Source organism: Equus asinus, chromosome 7 (assembly GCF_041296235.1).
Source record: "Equus asinus isolate D_3611 breed Donkey chromosome 7, EquAss-T2T_v2, whole genome shotgun sequence".
NCBI lineage: Eukaryota > Metazoa > Chordata > Mammalia > Perissodactyla > Equidae > Equus > Equus asinus.
In genome coordinates, this window is record NC_091796.1 from 61,307,321 (window position 1) to 61,333,686 (window position 26,366).

The window sequence follows — 26,366 nt, forward strand, 5'->3', positions numbered from 1 at the left end:
AAGGCAAACCTGATGGCATCCATGGATCAGAAGTTGGTTTGGTCAAGGTGTTCACCTGTTCCCAGTTGAAGTCATCATCTTCAGCTTGACTATATCCACACGTGTTATAGGGCTCATCAAAGAGGCAACCACCTAAAATGTAAAAGAATGAAAAGTAACATAAATAACAACCAGACCTCTGGAATAAGCTATGATGACTGCAGCTAATTGTAAACCTACTTAATGCTAAACTAAATTTGACTTGACCTTTGTGCTCAGGAACTGTGGCTCTTGACCCTACTGTACACTTGCTAAGTGCTAGCTGATGTTAACCACGCCCTGCCAGTACTGCTGTTCCCCCAAACAACCCAGTCCTGCTGTTCCCTCTAAAAACCCACCATTTGTATAATCCACTTGAAAGTAAAACCTAAGCAAATTTATAATTCATATTTTGCAGATTTACATAATTTTGGAATAATTGATCTTGTGTTCAACGTAAGCGCTCAACGTGTTTTCAATAGAAAAAGTATTGTAATTTGTCCAATAAATTAAAAGAGAAATGCTTTCACCACAACACCGGCACAATGGTAGAGGAAAAAATGCAGTAGAAATCACGGATGTAGCTTGCAAAATATTTTTCCAAGGATTATTCTAATTCTAACATAGAAGGAGGTTTCACTTTAACACTTTGGAGACCTGAGGTCTCAAAATTAAAAGAGATTATAAATTTGCTTATAGTCCACACAATTTTTAAAAGCAAGAATAAATTCAAAACTAAAATATGGTAAACATCTACTCAATTCAGTGCTAGAAATGAAGCTACCTAAATAAAAAAACAAAGAATAATAGAGAATGTAGTATACGCAAAGAATTCAGCTGTTTCAGCATCCTGGGAAACACTGATGACTTGAAGTCCCACCCCACATCCTTTTAAATGTCTCCTGTTACTTTGAATTATTACAGTATCAAATCTTTTCCCCAATGTTTCATATTGCAAAAGTGAGTGATTATAATGATCATCTGAATTATTCTGAGAATTGTACTGCCCATTATATAATGCTATTATATTAGTTTAAAAGATTATAATCATTTGCCAATGATGAGAATTAAGGGTCTGGTTAAGAAAACAGAAAAATAAGAATATTACTACACTATGTCTGTAATGTATGCTCTGCCGGCAAGAAAATAAAACAGCAATTGCACAAACTCAGAAGTAAAATAGATGTTAGAGATCACTTGGCCCAACTTCCATCCAAATTCTTATGTCAATTCTACAATCTTCTAGACAGACAGCTTCTGAACAGATGAGATACTCAGAATTTAGAAAAGCATCCCCACCATGTAGACAATTCCTCCTTAAAAAAGCCCAAACTACTTCTTGAAATGTATACCATCTATCTTAGCTCTACCCATGAAGAAATGGTAAAAAGCCTCAGTTCTTACACAGGAAAGCTGGTTATTTGAAAAGAGCCGTCATGTTCTAAGTCTTCACTTCTCTAGGCAAAACATGCTTTGCTCCCCTTAATTCCTTCTACTAAAAGGTTTTCAGACTTTCACCATCCTGGCAGGTGTCCTCTGAATACTCTCAGTTTAACAGCACTCTTCCAAAAGAATGACTCCCAGGACTGGAGCCAGACTTCAACTGGCTCCTTCTCTTGACCTCGTGCTCTTTCAGCAGTCTGGGTAGAGTACTGGTCCATGCTGAGCTTCTGCGAGCCTGAAATCCCATACGCCTTTTTCATACCACTGCCACTGAGCCACTTCTCCTGTCTTGTAATAAGGTGAGTGACTTTCTAGAATTCAAATAGAGGACTGTATATTTATCCTTATTAAACCTCATCTTATCGTTTTCAGTGTATCACCCCAGCCTGTTGGGAGCTTTTGGAGTCCTGATTTTGTCATTCTGGTATTAGTCATCCTACCTAGATTTGTGTTATCTGCAAATTTGATAAGCACGCTTCTATGTCTGCCTCCAAATTGCTGATAAAACATATTGAACGGGGCAGAAACAAGGGACCTCAGACCACTTTTAAAGGTCTCTCCCAGTTTTATAGCTTTGTTTTAGTCATTAGCTCCAGACATGACGATGAAATTAGTGGCCCTGGACACTGCCTGCTGTAACAATTTTAACAGAACTGGTCAATTCAACATTCTACTGGGAACAGAAAATTCATTACAAAGACACAGCATTAACTCAACATTCCACCTTGGCAATAATTGGTAATTTATACTTCCCTCTTACTTAGATTTAACAAGTTCACAAACAAAGTGGATTTGTTTAAGGTACATAATACCAACAACTTTCCAAAGAAGGGCAAGAAATGTTAGAAAACTACACAAAAAATATTTTTTGAGAAATGTTTTTCCCTTGGTTGCAAATCCTAATTTTGATGTAGAAAATAGCTTCAGTGCTGTAGGAATAAGCCCAAACAGCAGTATCACTAATAATATTCAAAAAGAAAGAACTAAGAATTTTGACAGAACAGGGCCCCCACAGTGGAAACATAGATAGCATTTTGATGAAAGTCCTGCAGTGCAATCTTAAACAGTGAGAAACAGCTATACTCATCCACAAACAACTCAAGGCTGGTTAAAGATCTGGTTTACAAAACAACTGTTGGCACTGAAGATACAGCCAAATATAAAGGGAAGAGCATGCCTGGCTGTCAGCAAACCCCAGAGACTAATGCAATGCTGGTGCAAGGATACAATTTTCCCATTACATAAGGCTGTTCTCATCACTTGAAAAGAAACGTTAAAAGTATCATACAGTCTTTCTAGACCCGTGTATGATTACTGAACTTCTGGAAAATGAGATACACTATGAATTTCCTATTGCCCAAAGACATATGCCCCTGCATGCCTATTTTCAGATTCACCACTGGCCTTCATCCCACAGATGCTGAGACCCTAAGAAGAGCAAAGGTGAATTACTGAGCTAAAATAAAATGAGATTAAGGTAAATGACATTGGAATTGATACAACCAATTAAAGAGAAAACAATTAAGCACTTAGTTTTCAAGGAAGCTTTGTGTAGAGGTGAAGAGAACAAGTTCCAGAGTCAAATGTCTGGCACATCCCCATTCCTGCCCTGCCAGTTCTGTGATTGCAGACAAATCATTTACCCTCTCTGAACCCAGTTTCTTTACCTTTAAAATGGAGATAACATGTCCCTCCCATGGTATTTCTGACCATTTACTTAAGTGGCAAATACAAAGTTAGCATAACATATGTTAGGCATGTCAAGCAGTATTAGTAATTATTAATTCTTAAATCCTTCATACCATATATACCTCATACAACAATTATTCTCAGGAGTTCATTTCATTGCAAATAGTTGGAATACATACTTGGAAAGTAAAAAGTGTACTTCATAAGATGCTGAAGAGTTGTGAACATTCATGCAGGCACACTCCTGTTGGCTCCTCTGGGGCGCATGCAGGAGCAAAGAACAGGGGGACAGGGGCCTGGCTAGGTTTTCCAAGTAAATGGTCTCGGGCCAATGAAGAACACGATAAGGAAGCAAAGTCCCCTGAAACACCGAAATGAAGCACTTCCAAAAGTAAGCCTTTTTGATTTTGAGAATAACCCAGACAGTTTGTCATCATGTAAAGGAATGTGGTCAGCAACAGACTTGCCAAGGTTTCTCCAGAATTGTGTTACTTGGATTGATGCCCAACAGCTCATGGTTGGACTATATTCTTCCATCAAAATCAAAGTAACTTATTTCTCTTTTGTGGAGGGGAATCAGGACTGAACCAAAAGTCATACAAGACGGAGGAAAGGCGATGCAAGCTGGATAGGGTGGTGGTCTGCATCAGGCATATTCTCTCTCTCACACACAGACATGCATGCGTGCCCACATGCCTCCCTCCTACCTTGAGAAAGGCTTTTCCTCAGCAACTCTGGATACAACACAGATGTATTGGATGAATAATAAGTTATTATGCAAAGGAAGTGTCAACAGATGTCAAATACTCAGGTAATCAACAATGATAATGATTTCTGTATAACGATGTTTGCGTGGCCTGTTCCAAGACACGCAATGCAAAACAATAACATAAAAATTAAATTAACAAAATCAAAGAAAAGTAAGTTAAAAGGCAAGGAAAGTAGAGCAAATAAACAATTAAGAATAACACCAGGAATATGGCTAGGGCACAATCATCACCACCAAGTAATAAAAAATGTCACTAGGTTCATTTACTGGAAGTAAGCCACAAACTTCACTTTGTGCTTTTGGGTAGCCAGTGAAAAGAGGAAAATATGATTGATTACATAATTCACAGTATCTATGAGATAATATTAATACTAAAACTAATAATAGGGGCTAACATTTACTGAGGACATGTTTAATCCTCATACCAACCCTATATGGCAGATACAGAAACTGAAGCACAGAAGGTTACACAGCTTGCACAAAATCTCAAAGCTGGAAGGTAATGAAGCAGAGATTTGAATTCAGGCATCCTGTCTTGAGAGCCCACATTCTTAACGCTATGTGATAGTATCTCCAAGCTGAAAACCCAAAAGTAACACCACTACTCCTAATTCTAAATCCAGAGAGAACTGTCTTCCCAGGGCCCTGGTAAGAAGCAATCAACTTAAGTTAATGAAAAGACTTTGCGATGGCGTCCACCAGCACAGAGCACTGGGTTTTAGGGTCTATTCAGTAACATGCCATGATAGCATGTCATCAAACTTCAATTCCATAAAGATTTTGTGGGAGCTCGGTGCATTCTAGGACTAAAACTGTAATATCCCTTAAAATGGTCTTTATGAATATTTTTTCTCTCACCAAAGTCACAGTGGGCTGCCAAGAGTTTGTGTATTTACTCCCCAAGAAGAAATTGCAACTAGACTGTGCTATGACTGAAGTATAGAGCCACATGCTTTAGAAATGAGATGAAATGGCATTAGGCCTGATATATTTCATGAGAACTGCAGGTTTTAAAATGAACAGATGAATGAAAGCCTATAGGCAGGGTAGGAATTCTGCTCAAAAGTAATTTTGATTATAACTGTATCTTAGTCATCTTGGTATTCCCTAGACCTGGTGCATGGTAGGCACCCAATAAATGCTTTTTAGAAAAATGGGTAACAACTTCCCCAAAATTCTATGCAGAATTTGGCTGCAATAATCATGCCTGGAAATCTTTAAAAGAAGTGTAATGTAATATCGACCTAAACAATGAAAACAATCTCAGTATATCCCCACAAAACACCCATCTCTGTCCTGGTGTATTCCAAGATGAACCAGCTACAAATGTGACTAAATCACTGAACTGTTCATTTTATATTATGGTTGAAAACTGTAAGCTGGTTAAACGTTAATGAAGTTTCCACAAATAATGGCTTTTGCTTTAGAAAAGTTGATTTTTTTTTCTGGTGATAATGAGATAGAAAGGCTAGTTGTCTATAAAGGTCATTCTTGATTTACTGAAATAAAATATTGTCATTTGCATATTGGAGGGAATTTATCTGTCTTCTTTCTTTGGAGTAGCAGACAATTCTTCAGTAGATCCAAGAATAGTATGACATCATTAAGATAGAAGCTTTAAAGGAGAGGATGCTCTACTTTTTCCCCAAAGGAAACTTTATAAGATCTTTCACATGACCATCCGATAGCCTACTGAAGCCCTAGGCATGGAGAGCAGACAAAGGAAAACACATTGATGAGGTTTAGAGCAATATTTAAAAATATTTTTGGTATTGTGATCCACAGGTATGACACCTTGATCCAACACACATATATGCACATTTTACAAACCAAATTTATCTGTCCTGAGATACACTGATACTTTTCATTTCTGTTCTAGTCGATTTTGTAAAAGGCAGGTCTAGATCCACTAACTGACTTCAGGGTCCTTCCGAGGTTGCTGCCTATAGTCTTTAAGGTTTGGGGATGAGAACCACTACCTGGGACTGTTTCTTTATCCTGAAGTTATTCATCAGCACTACTATGTGAGAGACCTACCAAGGCAGTCAGAGTGCCACCTTTGATCTAGAAAGTTCTCTGGGACTAACAGCTACCATTTCCTGAACATCTGCCACATGCCAGCCAGATTCTGCTTAAGGCAATATGTAGTTTTATTTCATTTACTCCTCACAACCAGTATAACACTTTTGTCTCAATATGCCTGTGTCAAATAACTTGTTACATAACAAAACCATGCAAATGTTTTTTAAAACCCTAAAGGCAAGCATCGATATGCTTTGCACCAGTTATCAACGTTTTACGTCTCAGCTCTAAACTCACTTTTCATTGCTTGCTCTGCAAAAATGCATCCAGGTCCTCTACCTACGTTTCCTGCCCCAGCTGGTAAGATGTTAAGCGTCATCAGTCAATGGTCTAGGGTTTGGGAGAGGCACTGCAGGAGAAAGGGTGGGCTTAAAGGACTCCCTTGAAGGCTCCTCAGCACACAGCACATGAGGCTTTCCCGGCACCAGGTCTGCAGTGCAGGAGGCTTCCCCGTGCCCAGCTCCTATAGCGCATGGCGGCCAGCAGGGCCCAGTAGACAGCAGCTAGCCCTAGCACCCCCTCTGCGGTTTTGTAGAGCGCCCTCAGAGGGACATCTCCCATGAGCAGCTTTCCCTGCCACTCTAGAGGACACATTTCCTCCAAGTTCTATCAGTGTAGCCCCAAAGCGACTTCCCTGTCATCCCCTGAGCCCTGGATCTCAACTCTAGAAGGATCTCCTCCTTGGAGCCCTATTTCTGCCCTGGAGCAATGGCTGCTCCCCAAGCCTGCTCTTCCTTTATTCTTAGAGCTCTCTTTAATTTGTACTAGCCAATCTCTTGTATTACAATCCACTGTGTATGTTAATTTTTCTTTATATTAAACTCTCCCTGTTCAAATTACTGCGTGGTTTCTGTCTCCTGGTTGGATCTTGATTGACACATTGCTATTTTTACAAATGGCAGTTTGGGGTGATAAATATCTCGCCCAAAGTCACAGAGAGTTCTGTGTGTGGCTAGCAGTTCAACCAATGTCTGAGTCCAACGTTCATGCTCTTTCCAGTCTGCACATTTCCACCCTTAACACACACTATGAAGTTAACAACAAGGTGTAATATTTATATAGGGATTGTTACACGAATTGCATTGCAAATAAGCTCCTGAAAGAGCTGTTTCTAAGAAGTTAGTGGAGGACAATCAAATGTTAATATCATAAACTTATTTATTAGATACATATATACTTTGAATTGTTTTGCCGTTAACAGGTTAAATTGACATATATTCCAGCAATGGTTCTTCTTGTTATAATTACAGTCCATTTAAAGTTATTTTGTAAAAAGACTGTAATACTCCTTAAGGAGATTTCTGGAACACTTTTCTCATTTGTTCTAAATACAGAACGACCCCATTTAAGGCAGCCTTTTAAATGCATAAAGTATTAAATGGGTCTCTCTACAGAGAGGGAAGATCAAAAACTAGTGCTAAAGTATCCCTCAAAAGAATTGATGTTACATGTTCTATTTTCCTAAAATAGATGTAATCTCAGATGGTCCTATCCACTTATTTCAAATTTAAAACTGTGAGATAAATGACTATAAACTACACATTTCAAAGGATAACTAGAAAATTAGCTATAATATACATAATTGCTTTAAGAGTTAAAAAAACAAACCTACACCAACAAAGCACAGCCACTGCTTTCTGCTTGTAAATCAATCCAGTGATGCCTACATTTAATTGCCTGTCAAACAATGACAGCATATAATGCCTCTTAAACTTTGAGTGCCCCACTGATGGTTAGTGAATCAGACACTAAGCATTATAGAACTCTTCTACATAATTTAATCTACCAAGCAGTTTTTACACATTGCACAGGCATTTAAGCAGCTAATGCTATGATTTATTGTAAAAAATGCTATTTGCCGATGGATATATTTTATATAATTCAAATGAAGTGAGTTGTCTTGTTCTTAAAGTTTCTACGGTTTATCACACTCACTGCATATTTCATTTCATATCAATCTATTGATTTATACTTTTTAAAAAAGACTAATTGCAACAACCAATCATGTATTTTTTTTATTGATCTTAAATCTGTTTTTTTTTAAATGGGTAATGGTGTTATTTCTATTCCCAAATATTATATGCATCCAGCCAAATCATTAGGACTTGGCTGTCTCAGTTTTCCATACACAAACAAGTACCTCATCAAGTTGCTACAGGATTTAATTAAACCACTCATATGAATTCCCTGTAAATAGGAACCTACCTGAATATAACAGTGTGCTTTTATCCTTGACACCAATATTGAAAACTATAGTGTGAAAAACAGTTGTTTCCCTCTAACACAGCAATAGGAGTAACAAAGGAAAACAGAATGATGGGATATCTGTAAGAACAGTCCAGCGGAGGAAATGAGCAAGTCTAGATCAGCATCAGTACCTCCTCTCCAGAGTCACCTCTGTCCCAAGTCCCACACTGGAGCAGTGGTTCTCAAAGTGGCTCCCTGGACCAGCAACAGCACCTGAGAACTTGTTGGAAATGCAAATTCTCAGGCCTGGTCCCCCACCCACTGAATCAGAAACACTGGGCAGGGTCCATCCATCTGGGTTTTAACAAGCCAGACCTCCAGGTGATTCTGATATGCATTAATGTTGGAGAACCACTATTCTAGACTGACCTATTAACCAGAATCTTCTGGGAGCAGCCCCAGGAATTTTAAAAAAATTCCCAGAGTAATCTAATCATTGACCCATTTTAGAAAAGTGCTCTAGATCAGTAGTTTAAACATTTTTAAGAAGGTATCATACCAGTTTTTTTTAAAGGCACAACCATTCTATGTTTACTTATGTATAAATTATATATAATGTAGTACTCGACATATGCAGATTATTACTGACACACATTTAATTGACCTTTTAAAGTACGAAGTTGAAAATAAACATAAACTGAAGTTCAAATATTTTCTTTCATACATCAGTGGATGGTATTATACACCTCAAAGAGTGTGGAGAAAGACTTTTGGAGATCAGTGCTCTAAATAACTCTTTTTAGTCATAAATATGGGAGAATAAGGGCAACAGAAGAATACTGCTTGATCAAAGTGTTGAATTCTATGCTCTGATTTCATGCTATGAAACCCCAAGATGTGATTTTTCTCCTAAGTAGAACTACTCAACAAGAAGAGATATCCTAGGTAGAAAACAATCCTGGTTATTGGTCAGAGATACCCAGGAAATTAATAAAAAAAACAGAACTTCATTTTATGCCCAATAGCACTCCTGCCAGTTTACTATGATTTACAAATCCATCTCTTGATGATTTTATTAGCATAAAGTCATTATCTGGGACAGCTGATAAAATAAACTCCTGAACTCACCAACACACAGTCCAGTCAAGCCATGTTATTCAGCTTGAAACAGCCAGCCAATTGTTTATTTTTACTGGATGCTGATTAACCTAAACGTAATTAATGCATTTCTCTCAAAGAACATTTTCTTATACACACTACATTCACTGGGTAGAACCCAATTATAAGGAAAAAGGAAATATGATTTCCTAAATCCTCTTGATAAAACATTCGTTCCAATTTCCAATCATTAGGAGTACTTATTGTAAAACAAAAATCGGTAACCTGTAAGACTGATTCAACTTAATTGGAATCCAAGACTCAGGATACATTAAGTCCTGGATCTGTCAGCTACCTATTCTATCTTTGGACAAGTCACAGACCATGTGTCTTGCTCACTGTATGAAAAGGGGATGCCCAGTTCACACATCATGGGTAGAATTAACATACCTAATGTCAACGATGAAAATGGGGGGGTCATAAAGGACAGTCTTCCATTTATTCCAGGAGCCCCAATGAGCTGGAAAGTAGAAATATGAACTGGCGTCCCCAACTCCCACTTGTCAGTCACTGTTTCTTTATCCTTCAGGCCTTTCTTAGTGTGCACATCTCATTCATTGGGTCCAGCGTGATCTCACATTTACAGATGTGCATTTTTTAGAAAATATGAGTCCAAAATTCAAGTCTCCTATCTAATTTGGTGCTCAAACAAGGAAAAAGCAATCTATTCCAAAGAGGGGACGGGGGGGTGGGGGGGTGGGTCTCTGTCTGACTTGCAGGGAAACAGTGTGCTGCTTCAACCCAGAAGTTTCCTAAAGGATTTTCAGAGGCAATTTGACCATAGCAAATCCCCGAGGATTTATGCCCTATAGAAGACACAACTCTTGTAATATTTATTACGTATCTCCCAGGAAAATTGTGAAGGTTGAACTTGGTGGTAAATGTGAAAGTATACTCACTGTTACAAGACGATGCACATCAAAGAAAGCCAGGACCATTCTGGTGATGCTATCTGAAACAGGAAATTAAAGTGATAGGCATCTCTATACAGATATTGCCTATTTCGGTTGATGGCACCACAAACCAGAGGCTCAAGTCAAACCCTGTCAGTCAACCTCCTCTCTGCCCAACAACTTCCTGAGTGTTTCCCCATAAGTCTCCTATTCCAACCATACCATGATTTGAGTTTCAGCTCATGTCCCCAATGAACTTGACCCATCTTCTCACATCTAGACTCTGCCCTCTCCAGTATATCTCACACACTACCAACAAGCTGACCTTCTATAAAACACACAGCTAAAAATGGTTTTCCCCTACTTAAAGAGATTCATCAGCTCCTCCCCGCCCATGGGATAATATTCAAATGTTATCACGTGACATAAGAGAATTTCCAGATTTGATCCTTACTTCTTTATCTTCATTTCTTGCCACCACTTCCCTTTCAGTATCCTCTGGTAATCCCTGACTATCTGGAGCTTCACCCCAATGACCGTACTGCCCACATACCACACATCTGCTCATGCTGTCCCTGCACCCCCATCCCAGGGTCTGGCTGGCAGACTCCTGTCCACTGTTCAAATCCCAGGCCCCCTCTCTTGGGTACCTCTTACTGATTCCTTTTCACAGATAAAATCCATCACTCCTTCCTGTGTACCATCACTGCAAAATATACAGGTCTTCTAGACGTCCTTACCACCCCATACAGCAATACAGTTGTGAGGCAGCACACTTACTTGTCTCTTCTACTGCACTGTGAGCTCCCTGGGCCTAGACAATGTTTTCTTCACCTGTGTCTCCAGTCCTGGAAAGGTGCCTGCTACTCACTACGTATCTGCTGGGCTTAATGAAATTTGGTAAAGTTTTTTGAAACAAAGGTTAAGAAGAAAATCCTTTTACTATTCTATCTTTATTAGAAAGGAACACTGAAGAAAAAATACTAATGGACTCTATTCACTAAACACTCTGGCCACACCAAGGGAAGAAGAACCCTGTTTCCAGAGTTCTTGCTTTTTTGATCTGACTCATGGCATCTCTTTCCCTTCCTCCCTCTCACTTATGTGCCAGGCATTGTGTCGGGCACTGGGCAGGAAGGGGAGCAGGTGAGAGGGAATATGCAGAGGATGAAAAAGCAAGTCTTGTCCTCCGGGGAGACAACTTGGGGGACAGGAAGTAGTTAAAAACCAGAACCGTGAAAAATGCTGTGGGATCCAAGAGAAACAACAAAAACTCATCCTGAAGATCTCTTGTCCCTAAACAGTCCAGATAAAAAGAAAACCAGAGTCAGCAACTTGATGTGAGAATCTAAGATATCCACGGCCTATTATTCTGAGAATCTGCATAATAAGGCAGTTATTTGGCAGACCTCAGCATAAGTCAACAGAAAGCACACAGACTTTCTGTGTATCTGTGTATCACACTGGAACTCTGGTTCAAGGCCGCAGTTGGTTGTGTTTGCTTTTATGCTTTAAACATAACAAGAAGGTTAACCATTCCATATTATATATCTTTCAAATTTGGGAAACGTTAAAGTAGTGAATACTTATTCAATACTAAACTTCAATTCTCAGCATAAAGGAAGTACACTTTGAAGAAGAATAATTCGTTACATAAATTTTTAAATTAGGAAGCTGGATTCCATGCAAAATTCTCCAAGCTAAGAGCAATACTGACACAGCACAACAATTATTGTGAATCAGCTTTCCTTCCAGTCATTTTATACGACCAATCAGTTGCTAAAATATAGGGAACTAAGTGTATTAACTCTTCTCCAGGTCAGTGCAGCTGGAGTGTTTTTCTTTTTTCAACTGACCGTTTACTCAATATTCTATTTACCTTTTGTAGGAGGTATTATTTTGCCACTGACTAAAGAGAACAAGTGGTCTGAGGGAACAACTCTGGACCAGGAAGCAGGATCTGGGTCCCAGTCCTGTCCCTGCCTATGTGTGGCTTTGGGCAAGGCAACTAGCCAGCAGTGCGGAGATACAATAGAAAGAACATAGATTTGCCACCAAAAAGACCTGAGGTTAGTCCGAATCCTATCAACTTAAAAGCTTTCCTCATCTATTCATCTGTAAAGCCATCTACCTTCTAGAATGCTATAAGAATTAAATGACTTTGTACATAGGTGTGTGTTTATATATACATATAGATATTAAACTATCTATCTATCCACTTACCTACCCGTCTACTTAGTAAATAGGTAAATGCTGGCTCCCTTTCCTTTCTGGTCCCAGTGTTCTGATCTATATAAAATAGCATGGATAAACTAGATCATTGGTTTTTCAAACTGTGATCCTGAGAACCCTCAGATCCCCTTAGACTGTGAAAGTGAACCCAGTGCAGGCCTTACTAAAACCCTACTTCAACCTCATATATTTGACATTCATTTACTTTAAATATTGGGGTCCCATGAGCAATAAAAGAGTTGTACCAGGGGCCAAGCCTGTGGAAGCATAGTGGTTAAGTTTGGCATGTTCCACTTTGGGGGCATGGGTTTGCGGGTTCTGGTCCTGGGTGCAGACCTACACCACTTGTAGGCCACACTGTGGCAGTGACCCACATGTGAAGTACAGGAAGACTGGCACAGATGTCAGCTTAGGGCTGGTCTTCTTCAAGCAAAGAATGAGGAAAACTGGCAAAAGATGTTAGCTCAGGGCTAATCTTCCTCAGCAAAAAAAGAAAAAAGAATTATACCATAAAAAGTTAATTTTAACAATATTTGACAACTTCAGGTCTAGATGACCTCTAAGGAAATATTTCCACTCTAAGATTATACATTCTATTATTTTTCTCTCTCTTCTCTTAAATATAATACTTCTTTACCGGGAACATAATGGAGGTTAAAATGTGTAGGCGTATATCCAGATATACGGTTGAGTGGGGGCTAATAATAATATAAACCTCAAATAAAATAGTGTTAAATAATAGAAGCAAAATGATGGCTGAGCTCAATGTTTAAGAGAGAAGAGGGGCCAGCCTGGTGGTGTAGTGGTTAAGTTCACATGCTCCACTTCGGCGGCCCAGGGTTCACATGTTTGGCGCAGACCCATACACCACTCATCAAGCCACGTGTGGCGGCATCTCACATACAAAATAGAGAAATAGAGGAAGACTGGTGCAGATGTTACCTCAGGGCCATTCCTCCTCACCAAAAAAAAAAAAAGGAGAAAAGAAGGTTTAGGAAGAGGGAGTGACTAGAGGTAGAAGAAACTCTCTTGATATGAAGATTTGTGTGAGGGCTGGCCATGCTCCTGGCTGGGGAAGAGCAGAGAACATGAAATCACAGGACTTGGCACCCACTCAATCCTATGTGGGCTGGGATCGATTTAGGGTGATCACTCCTATCCAAGTCAACCCCAAAAAGATTACATTACATTTGATGAAAAGATCTTTTTTGTTTTGAGGAAGATTAGCTCTGAGCTAACTGCTGCTAATCCTCCTCTTTTTGCTGAGGAAGACTGGCCCTGAGCTAATGTCCACGCCCATCTTCCTCTACTTTATATGTGGGATGCCTACCACAGCATGGTGTTTGCAAAGTGGTGCCATGTCCGAACCTGGGATCCGAACCGGCAAACCCCGGGCCGCCAAGAAGCAGAACATATGAACATAAGCGCTGCGCCACTGGGCCGGCCCCTGAAAAGATCATTTGAGAACACAAAATATGACTTCAGTAGGAGTCTTCTCAACCTGCCCCCCCTCAGCATCTGCTGACTCAAGTCCAAAATTATCTGAATCAGTTTACATTTTTCAGTCTACAACAAAGAGGCTCAAAATCTAAAACTTGAACAAACACTATATGAAAATGGATCCATACAGCCAGTCCTCTAACCACATTCACTCCAAAAAATATTTATTTAGAGCTATCACATGCAGGCCCACACAAACAAACTCCAAGTACAAATAACTAGATGTGGGGTATTTCTTATTTTAATAAAGATAACTTAGGGAAATTACACATAGGAAAAGTTGATGGGGAACAGGTTCAAAAGAGAAGATAACATCAAGGTCAGTGACTTCCTAATACACCTGGGATGAGCCGTATTTGCTTCAGAAACTATTCACTGGCATATTTTTTTTTTTTTAAAGATTGGCACCTGGGCTAACAATTGTTGCCAATCTTTTTTTTTTCTGCTTTATCTCCCCACCCCCCGCCCTGTACATAGTTGTATATCTTAGTTGCAGGTCCTTCTACTTGTGGGACGTGGGACGCCGCCTCAATGTGGCCTGACGAGCGGTGCCATGTCCGCGCCCAGGATCCGAACCCTGGGCCGCCGCAGCAGAGCGTGTGAACATAACCACTCAGCCACGGAGCCGGCCCCTCACCAGCATATTTTTAATAGAAATCCAGGAGAGTGGAGAGCTGTGCTTCTCATGAAACTCTTCTTTCTCATATGGCTGAGTTGTTATAAGGAACTGTGGTCCCTGGGATTAGTTAATCAAAGCATCACCATATCGTTGATTTTAATCATCTGAGTATGTAATTCTACACTTGATTATATGTGGCCTGGATCCCTCTTTCTTATTAGATGCTCTTTAAGTAAGCTTACTGTCCACCCTTGGCCATACTGGACACTTACCTTGAACAACATCTAACCTAGCACTGGGCACCTCATGAATAAAGAAAAACTCTTGAGGATCAATGTAATATTGACTGGGCTTAAGAAACAGTGACCCTTCATGGGGCCAGAAATGTGCCTGAGGAAACTTCACAGACTGGTTTAATTTCTGTAACGCTGAATCCAAGGATCAAATGCAGGACTTTGGGAGCCAAAGCCCCCTGCTAAGGACAAGCTTCGGTTACCAGCAGATCACTCAGCCTCAGTCATCACTGGAAAACACATCTCTGATCAGAGCCCTCCACTAGAGTTACTGTATCCCATATGATTTTGCCAGTATAAACAATGTGCCCCCTCTTCCATGGGTTTAGGAAAAAAGAGAGAGCAGGCACCACTTCTCTGCATACACTTCACTGAAATAACATTTCTTAGGCTGAAAGTAAAAACCAAGTTGCATCAATATCAATTTTTGGCTCCATAAATTTCAGAAAGATGTTTATCATAGAAATGCAGACCTGACCTTAACCACAGGAGAGTAAAATGTAGCACCATTACTAACAATTCTCAAGAAAGACCTTGATTATACTGAGCTTTTGATATATTGATAGCTTCAAAATTAAAAAGCAAAACCCAAAGGAAACTAGAAGATTTAATTAGGTCAGGACAAAACTTTTTTTTAAAAAAGACCTATAATAGATAAATTTTTAAATCTCTAGATCCACCAAACATTGTCCTTTAAGCATTGAGATATTAACACAAATATGAATCCTGATTTACAAACTGGGTGGCAAGCCTACTTCTCTGACGTGTTTACAGCTGAGCTCCTGAAAACACTGTTTCCCTACGTCACAGAACATTTCTCTAAGGTTACTGATCTCCAGGATTCCTGCCCTAGCACTGTTCTCATTCTGTTTTACTTACTTTTCTTCTAGCTCAGTGATTCTTAAACTTTTGGGAATTTATGGATCCTTCTGAGAATCTGAATAGAGTTATCCATGATCTGTCTTCCCAGGACAAATGGATAATGTGCAAATTTTATAATTCCTTGCATTTACAAAGCCCTCGGGGATAATTCAGCACTTACTCAAAGGGCCGCTCACTGACCACCTGTGTCGGAATCAACTCAGATAATTTCTTAAAACACAGATCCTAAGCCCCACTCCAGACCTATGGAATCAGAACTGTTGGAAGTGGAGTTGGATCTCTAAATTTTAGGTGGCTTCCTGCTGATTCTTCTGCCAGTTGAAGTGCAAGCAAGATCCTCTACTATTGCCATTTTTCTATCCTCTCATGGCATTGAGTGGTTCTGAAACAGATGCTCCTCCGGCACCCACTCACCTCGCCCAAGCACTCCAAGGTCATTTCCACATGACCAAAGGGCACTTCCACCTGCATCTTCACTGGCTCTACGTGCCAGGTTCGTACTTCCACACACAACCACTCCCAGTCCCCACACACAGCAGGTTCCTAGACTCTTCTACACACTTACTGGAGGCCGTCCCTGCCCACCTGCCCAGCAGACTACTGCTCACTCATCCATTAAAGCCCATTGCTAGAGAATGTATCAGCTCCCCTCTTTCTTCCTGGGTTATTAGCTCTTCAGTGAATGCCACAATTCTCACATGTACGAGACTGTCCCTATTCTCACTCTGTACAGTACATGTTCATGCACTGGCCTCCTGACTACAAAGTGAGCACCTGGAACTTACTGCAGAAGCAGCGCCTGGCACCCTAACTGTTTGTAGTAAGACTGAAGGATGTCCAACTTACATTTCCACACGGGAACACAGATCACCCAAAGTATTACGCAAGTAAGGAAACTGAGGCTGGAGGATTTGCCCCATTTATCACAGGCACTCCAGTCAGCAACCAATAACTCCTGATCCATACAAGGGCACTGTGTAGTGTGGTAACAGAAGCCAAAACACAGGATCCTGACCCTCTATTTTAATCTAGTTAGCGATACGTGACACATATGTGACCAACTATAATTCAGCATTGTGTCAAGAAGGTGACCTATTACCAGAAATTACTAAGAGGCTACTATAAGTTAGGAAGAAGAAGGGGGAATTCATAGGGTAGAAGGCATTTAAGGTGTGGCTAAGAAGAGGGGTCAAGTTCTGAGGGGCAGATAGACTGCAGCGAGCATAAACACAGAGGAGAGAAGGCACACCGTGAGAAGGCTACTGTGTGCGCGTGGAATCAAAGTTCACGGCAGCATGAGTAACACAAAGGAGGGCTGCAGACCAGGCCTCAAAGGCAGACCAAAGCAGTCTAATGCCACGCCGGTGTCCACCCTGGGCAGGAAGGGGATTACCACTCTGCCACATTCATGATTCCATGTGGTCATCCACAACAGTCTGGTGACATAGGGGGGCAAAAATGTGATCCCATCTGACAGACAAGGGAAGAAGTCAGAACATGCTCTGACCTGCCTACAGTAGAGAGGTAGATGACGGCAGAGGTGGACCTGGGCTCTTGGTTTCCTAACGCCTAAGAGGCACATTTTCCTTACAGTATAATCATTATACATAATTACAGTAGGATGACTAGTCTATGGATGCTCCTTTCATTTCTACTACTTAAATAAAGTGCATCTTTACTAAAGCAGACACCTTAGACGTCATCCTTGAATGTATCCTCAAACAGCACGGACATCTTAACACCACTGAAGATGCTTTATAGACTTATTAAATAAAGATTTGATGACAACAGAAACAAGTTAATTAAAGAAACACACGAAGTGAGATTTATTTCCTGAAATAGATACCAGAGAAAATTCACTCCTAGTACCAACTACCAATAATTCTGCTCAACAAATCAATCCTTTACAGACTGAAGCATGTTAAGCAAAAGTGCTTCAAGAGGCAATACACTGAGGTACGCATGTTTACAGCAAAACACAGGGACGTGCAGATTAATCACTTGTTTGCTTTTTCCATTTGCATCAGAAACCTGACCTTACACTGAAAGCAGCCACAAGGAACCATCAAGAAAACTCAGACACTGCAGCAGGGTGCTGAGAGATCAAATCTCCCTTCAAAATTGAAAAGAAATGCTAATGCTCTCCAGCTCAGAACTGCTGTACTAGAAAGGAAATTAATATCAAAGCTGGAACAGCATCTACTGTTCCATCCAGTAAGATGAAAACAATGGTGTTTGACCAAAAAGCACAAGGAAATATAGGAGGCTGATAGGAACAGAGGAAATGAAGATGGATCTTACAGAGTATCCAAATGGAACACAGTTGAACAAGAGAAACTCGAGAGGGAGAGCAAGGTTTGTGTGGAAAAGGTATGACCACAGTAGCGTCTCAGCCTAAAATTCTGTATTCTTTAAACTCTTACCTTAGCCTCCCACCAAGAGAGTGGCACATAACTGGAATGGCATTATAAAATAAAAACTTTGCAGAAAAGTACAAACATAATTAATTGTATCCTATCATTTTTTGGAGGCAGGATTTTCTATACAAAAGGTTGGTCACACATAGGGCCAACAATATTTAAGAAAAAAAACAGACATGGAGGGAAACTGTTCTCATCTAATTTTATTTCGAGTCAGTTTAAAAGCCAAATGATATACACCGCACAAAATTCTTGCACTGTCTTCAAATCCTATTTTTGCTTTGGGCCCGAATTCAACCAGCTGCTACGCATCTCAGTCCCTCCTCCACGTGGACTGTGCATGTTCTTCCCTCACGGCAGCAGGAAGATGATCCTCACCCATGCCCTAAAAGAATCTGTTGCCATTTCCTATTTCTCTTACTTCTGGTCCTCCTTCTCACTATGAAAAAAAATCATGTTGACTGAACAGATCACAACATCCCACTCCTCAAAGGACCTATGAAATCTTGGCTATTTCTGGCTGGTCTTTTTTTCCTAGACCAATCTCTGGTTTGTCTGTATTTTCACTGATAATTCTACCCCTTCCTGTAGGGTACACGTCCCTCCTCTACCACGAGTTGTTTGATTTGTCTGATTATTACCTTGAGATTCTTGGCTCCACTATCACAAAGTGTACCCTGGTAAATTTAAAGAGAAGAGTAATTCATCAGAAAGGTAGTTAATAAATGGTAGATTGGAGAACCATGCTCTGGCAGGGACCTAGAGAGGAGAGACAGACAGGATCGGGCCACAGGAACAGGGTGCTTAGGAACACCAGACTCTCCCGTCACTCTGTGCTCTGCAAAAGCCACACAGTGAATCATCTCTAACTAATCCCACTGGGCATTCCCTCAAGGTTCGCATGTCCTGCATTAAGCTTCTGGGTAGCTGCAGGTAGTCGCTGAACCACCTTCTAGCTACCAGGGAGAAGATAGAGGGACTCTGCATCCCCTTTGGCCTCCCTAGAGTGAGGTGCGTCTTGCCTTCCTCTTGTCCTGAGATCCCCGATCTATTGCCGTCCACTTCTGCTGCTTATTTCTCGAGAGAACAAACTGTGAAAAGAATAAAGTAACACTGCTGTAAAGATGCTACCACAGCTAGTACAACTGGCAGTTCAATCAAAGGACTTGTTACCTCATTTTCAAGTGGCACAACCGCCTAGCAATTATTCCCGCCAATATGGAAAGGAGCCTGACATCTCAATACTTAGAGAAAACGAAGACAGTGAAGGGAGATAACATCTTGGGAGCCAGAAGTCTGGTCTATGGCAAATGATGCACATGTCTATTTGTTTACTATTCACACACTCTCTCATTCAAATATTTGCTTGGATTATACGTCCATTATTTGTTTCAGATTCAAGAACCTAGATGTTGCCAATTCACATTCTATGAAATTCTGCCTACAATAAGCAGAGGAAGTGAGGAGTTATTGTAAGAGTCTCTTAAAACTGCTCCACGCAAGACCCAGCACGGTGCTAGGCACATTAGGATCCTTCATCATCATTTGCTGATGACAAAAACTATGAGGTGTATGATGAAAAGGTAAAGAAGAAACAGAAAACCGAAAAGCAACTACACAGCACTAGTTAAGATTTTAAATGCCCACTAATCTACATACAACCTGAAGTTCTAAGGCATTTTCACATACTTGAAATATAAGCTTGTCATTTTGAAAAAGAAAAAACAATAAAAAGGAACACAGCACATGCGTGAACAGTTATGTTAGCAGTGCCAGAAGGAAACAGGAGGAGATGGGCCAAAGAGGAGAAGGAAAAAAAGGTGAGTGAAGCCAAAAATCCAACAGCATAACAGGTACCAAAATGAAACAGTATGCATACAGCCAAAAAGAAAATAGAATTATAAATTAAGCCAACAGAAATGGTATGATTCCAGCAAAAACATTATCAAATATAGCCAAAACAAAATGATATGAATGATGATAAAAGTGGCATTTTAAAGAGAAGCAAATTTAACTATTTGAAACTTCTTAAAGGTCGTATGGCTGAGCTAGTCTGCAGTAGTATACGAACTCACTTGATTGTTGATTTAAACCCTGATTATATTACATACAGGGAGTAAGAAGGGAATTTAATACTTATTGATCATCTACTATGTCACAGTTACTTAACACACCTCACTTAACACACACTCATACTCAAAAGCTCAATCATATAGGAAACATTGTGCTCATCTAACTGATGAGCAAACTAAAGCTTGCAGAGACAAGTTTCTCAAGATTATATAAGCAAGTTAATAACAGTAACTAGCACTCAAATCAAGATGTGCCCGCTTTCAAAACTTAACCACCTCAATTTATTTTCCTTTCATAAATATTACATGGGATATAGAGATCACTGGCTACTTCTCAATGGACGTTTTACAAAATTACTAATTTTTCCAAACAGGTTCAATCAAATTTATATAACTAGAAAAATATCTGTATCCCCTTCCAAACTGGCTTCAATACTCGACTAAACCAAAACATCTACGACTGCTCCTTCATGTCTGATTCATCATAACGGTTCCAGAATCCACCCCTCCCCAATTATTAAACTTCTAAGTGACTTTTTCCTTTAAGGAGAGCCTAGAAAGTTATGAGTACTTACAAAAAATAAACAAAATAAAATTTAAGCCAAGAGCATCCATCATAGTTACTAGTAAACTTAGAAAGTACATTCCTTGCCAAGTGGCCACAACTAAGAAGCCAAAGGACATCTGAGCCGAGTAGGTAGCTTTCTCTGAGTATGGTTTCCATGGGTCACAAGTCCATGTCCAACAGTAATAAAACCTAAAATTAACCATTACTGTCATGTTTCCTTACTAGTACAAATCACAGAACTATTAAAAAAAGAAGAAAGTCCTCAAGGTCTATCATATGTTCTTTCCTAGAATGTCATATTGTCCAAGCAACAAATGATGTTCAGAATCACACCACAAATATTACAAGATTCCAGAAAACACAAAAATGCATTCAGCATAATTAAACATGGTTTAATAATTCAGGCAGGAAACTTGGTTAATCCTTACGAGATAAGATTTTCATTAAGAATTGAAACCAAAAAACATTTAATTCATTTATCAATATGTATGTATGTGAGTTGAACAGGGAACAGGAGGGAAGAAAATAATTTAAAAAATGCGCTATTAGGGTTGGTAAATGCCAGATGGAAAAGTCATTCATTCAACTAATATGCACAAGCACCAAGTGTGTGCTGGGCTGAGTACTGAGAGTGGGGATATGGTGGTAAACACCACATGGTGGAAGCAGCGTCTGCCCTCATGGAGTTGAATGTTTAATATCAAGAATCTACTGCCTAGTAGACAAGACTGGTCTTCTCTCTAAAGGTTGGAAATGAAGAACACACAGTCTCTGTTTGAGAGGTTTATAATTTTGGGAAGAAACAAGATAAAACAGAGGGGTGGGGCTCTGCCAAAAGATAATCCAAGACAAACAAGCTCAAAGAAGGAAGAGAACACCACCATCCTCCTGATTCTCTCCCTCTGGAGGCAGCCATACTGGCTGTGATGGTTAATTGTATGTGTCTACTTGACTGGATCACAAGATGCCAAGATCTTTGGTTAAACATTGTCTCTGGGTGCATCTGTGAGAGTGTTTCCAGAAGAGACTAGCATTTGAATCAGTCCACTGACTAAAGCAGACGGCCCTCCCCAATGTGGGTGGGCCCATCCGATCCACTGAGGGCTGAACGGAACGAAAAGGTGGAGGAAGAGAGAATTTTCTCTCTCTGCCTGATTGAATGAGCTGGAACACCAGCCTTCTCCTGCCCTCAGACTGAGACTCACACCATCAGCCCTCTGGTTCTCAGAACTAAACCACCAGCTTTCCTGGGTTTCCAGTTTGCAGAGGACAGATCATGGGACTTGTCAGTCTCCATAATCAAGTGAACCAATTCCTTATAACAAATATCTTTATGTAAATATATATATTTATATATATAAATCCTACTGGTTCTACTTCCCTGGAGAACCCTGACTAATATGCTGGCCTTTTGCTGTCTTGGCCTATGTCACAAGTGTTACTCCAGGGCTTTGCATGTCCCTCCTCCTGGAATACTCTTAAAACCTCTCATCACAGAGCAATCTCCCACGACCCTGAGGACTCAGCTCAAACACCACTTTCTCAGTGGCAGCATCCCTGATCAGTCCATCCCAACCAAATGAAGTCTCCCTACGTTCCTGCAGAACTTCCACTTCACACTAGTAACAGTCAATTCATTTGTGATTATTTATTCAGTGTAAAATAAATACGAAAAATGTTTTTAGAAAGTAAAGATTATTATTAGCTTGAGAGGCAGTTGTGAGGAAATTCTTCACAGAGGAAGAATCATACACTGAAGAATGTAGCCAGGTGACCAGCTTTAGAGACAGTAGGGGTATCTAGCAGATGTATGCTAGCTGCCTGGTGCTGTGCACGTCACACTGCAAAGACGGCTCTCAGTGAAAGCTCACAGCAACTCTATCGGGGAACTGTGTGTACTTCAAAAATGAAGAAACTTGGGTTTGGAGGCAATACATTTTCTACCCAAAGTCACACAACTTGTAAGCAAAAAAACTGTCTTTTCAGACAAAAATCTAATTCCAAAATTGCATGTGAAAAACCCATTCCCAATTCCCTTTGTTTTCAGATAAGAAAATCAAGACTCCAGGCCATGAAATCACTTACATCAAGTGGCAGAGCCAAAAAGGGCAGATAATGGTAGTGGCAATATATAAAAAGGAAGGAAAGTGAATATCAATGGGAATGAAAATCCAACAAAGTCAAATGTAGGGATGGAGGGATGAAGAAAAGTCCAATGTGACCTGAACATTTCAGGCTGTTTACAAGACTAGATGAGTCAGGAAAGGTGCTTGTGGAGAAGGATGGCAGACACACCCAGCAGACAATTAGCAAGGTCAGATCCTCCTCAAAGGTGTGTGAGAACAAGAGCGAGCCAAGGAGCACAGACATTCATGGGGTCAGCAGATGAGGTTGGAAACATAAGCTGGGAGCAAATTGATATTGGCCTTGAATGTCAAGCATCCAGCCTCCCTCACATTACTCTGCACATCTGTACGTCTCACTGGAGTCAGTGGGTGACAAGCCCAGTCTCTGTCCTCCTGGGGGGAAAGTTACATCCAGAGCCCATTTAGGGGACACATGCCGGAGAGTTCTGCTGTGCCACAGGAACCAAGAAGAAACATCTTTGTTCCCATGCCAAGGGGACTTGCTTCCATCTTACCATTTCTAGCCTTGTATGCTCAAGCCTGGACATTGGAAGTCTCAGTTACGCTGAGAGTTCAGTTTTGCTGAGGACAGAGGCTGTAAAGGAGACAATTCTAGCTGGATATAGAATGGTCCAAAAATAAAGAAATTAGATGAAATAAACTGTGGTCATGAGATGGCACACATTTTATCCAGAGTTGTGGGGAAAACAGCTGTTCTGGAAGTGACCAACAGGTAGGGAGGATAAAGGGGATGTGGCACAATTGAGGTAAGAATGTCAGGAGGGTCTTAAATGTCAAACAGAAAACTTTTATTTGCTATAATAACCAATAAAGAGCCATTCTGGACACCTGAGCAGAGACTGATGCAAGGAATAGTATTCAATTTGCAGCTGTGCAGTGTGAACCAGAACAAAAAAGAGACTAGCCAATGCCAGTAAGTACATAGGCAGCTTCAAAATTAGTAGAAAGGGTTAAATCCACAAAGTACTTTGGAGGAAGATGAGGCAGTGTAAAAGAAGGAGTGTTTAAAAAAATAGCCTGTAACAAGCCTGCTACAATAAAGGGCTTAGAAATAATTTGAATTTGTTTAATAAAACAACAGAATTTTAAAGTGAACAAGTATATAAATTTAAATATAGCTTATCAGAACAAAACTTATCCCCATAGCACTTCCTTTTACAGTTATTAAAATGATAGAGGGGCCGGCCCGGTGGCACAGCGGTTAAGTTCGTTAAGTTCGCACGTTCTGCTTCTTGGCGGCCCGGGGTTCACGGGTTCAGATCCCAGGTGCAGACATGGCACCGCTTGGCACACCATGCTGTGGTAGGCATCCCACATATAAAGCAGAGGAAGATGAGCATGGATGTTAGCTCAGGGCCAGGCTTGCTCAGCAAAAAAGAGGAGGACTGGCAGTAGTTAGCTCAGGGCTAATCTTCCTCAAAGAAAAAAAACAGATAGAGAAAAATATCCTTTAGTCAGAAAACTATCCTGTAATTCCAATTTTCTTAGCAAAACCTAGAAAGATATTATACATTTGGAGATTTATATGGAGACTCTTATCAAGTAAGATACTAGGTCTTAAAATCTAAAGTGAATAAGGACCTTGCTTAAGAAGTCAGAAGGCAACCGTTGACCGACATTAACTGTCATCATAGCACTAGATATCAGGCCTCTCAAACCATGTGCAAACACAGGCTTTTATCCAACTTGCTTTAAAAGAATTTTTTAAATGCTTGATAAAGCAGAGACAGATCTGACCTCACAAGGCAAATAACTTCACTTAAAAACAGAATTGTTTAACCCTAGGGATTTCTGCAAAGATTGTTTTAAACATCCCTAACATGGGGATTGAGATTATATATCTTTGCTTTATAAACCACAAAGCACTAGATCCAGGTAAATTACCGTTAAAGTGAGTGACTCTCCCTGCAAGCCCCATCCTTCTGCCTGTGACGCTGTAAGCACAAACCGTGTGCTATCCCATTAAAATGGCTCAGGCTATTAGGAACAAATGGGGTCAAACTGTAATCACACTTAAATAGGACTCCAAGTCCTACTGGCAGACAAGACATGAATTTCCCACATGGTCCCCAGGAAATTTTTTTTAACACACCCAAAATCTCGGTTAAAATACAAAGATTATTAACTCACATCTGTGGATATTCCAAAGTATACAAGGAGACCAGGCAGGTTCTGGATTGTAGGGAGAAATGCAATTAATGAGCAATTACTATTTAAAAACCAAATTATTGTCAAAACAGCTTGACAAAAAATGGTGGTTTTTAACATGCACAGCTTACAGTAGTGCTGCCAACAAAACCAGTGGGTGGTTATTCTGCCAGCTAAAACGGTTCTATAATGGGGGCAGGGGCCAGAAGAACCGTTCTGCCCCCTCCCACAGACTCTCTTTCCAGCAGCAATTCATTTGGCTACATCCCAGTCCTGTTTCTGCAGACCTTCCTGGTTCTTAACAAGGAATCAACTTTGCCAACACCTTGATCTTGGACTTGTAGCTTCCAAGACCGTGAGACAATAAATTCCCATTGTGTAAGCCACTGTCTGTGGTTCTGTGTTACAGCAGACTAGTACACTACCTCAGATGGCTGGCACAGGAAATCCACTTCTCTCTAGGGGAGCTCACTGAGGCACCCAGCCCTTCTCCTTTCCACAGGCTCTCGAAGGCACTATGCCTGTTCTGGCACTGACATGAACAGGCCAGCTCTTAGTCCATCTCCAGAATGCAGCCGAACCTCACTTCTGTATCCTGGACAAGCCCACATGTTCCATTCATGGGTATGTTTGGGAGGGGTGATTTGACCCATTACATGCTTCATGTCATTACACTAAAATAGTTCACTGGTAAATTTAAGAAACAAAAGCAAAACTTTAAATGAATTGTGTGCTTGCTTTAGGATCAAAAAGAGAGAAAAGTTATGAGACTAAGAATCTCTGTTAACGTAGCGAAAGGCAAAAATCATGGCCACAAACCACAGAAAGAAGAAAGGAAACATCCTGGGAGTCCAGTGAAGAGAAAGGAGGTAACAGATTTCACCCAGAGTGAGAAACAGCCCTGAGGGTTCATGGCTGTCAGAGACCCTGGAGCCACAGAGGTTTCACTGTCTTCCTTTTCTACCTCCCTTGAATATCATCCCCTAATGCCTTTCTACCTTCCTCCAGCCTCCCTTGCCAGAAGAAACAATCACCTTGCACTCACCATCCAGCTGGGAGAAGAAATGTGGGAGGGAGGCCTCGTCCTAATGTTAAGGGAATGATGTCAAAGGCTACTACTGTCAAGGCTATAATGGGGAGAAAAGGCAGGGAAGAAATGTTGTAGGCATTCCAAATTAAATTCTGATTTAATTACTGATTTAAAGTATGATTTTTCGGGTCTATTTGGGGCTCTAAAGAATTTAGT

The 26,366-nt window shown here is 40.4% G+C and overlaps 1 protein-coding gene across 8 annotated transcripts in view; it reads right to left on the reverse strand.

The window, feature by feature from the left end:
- The window catches only part of PTPRM (protein tyrosine phosphatase receptor type M), a 779,977-nt gene that overhangs the window by 584,776 nt on the left and 168,835 nt on the right, over nt 1–26,366 (reverse strand). For all 8 annotated transcript variants that reach the window (XM_044773425.2, XM_070513580.1, XM_044773424.2 and 5 more), the window contains exon 2: nt 10–132. In XM_044773425.2, coding sequence (XP_044629360.2) covers nt 10–132 — 123 coding nt within the window. The remainder of the gene's footprint in view (nt 1–9; nt 133–26,366) is intronic.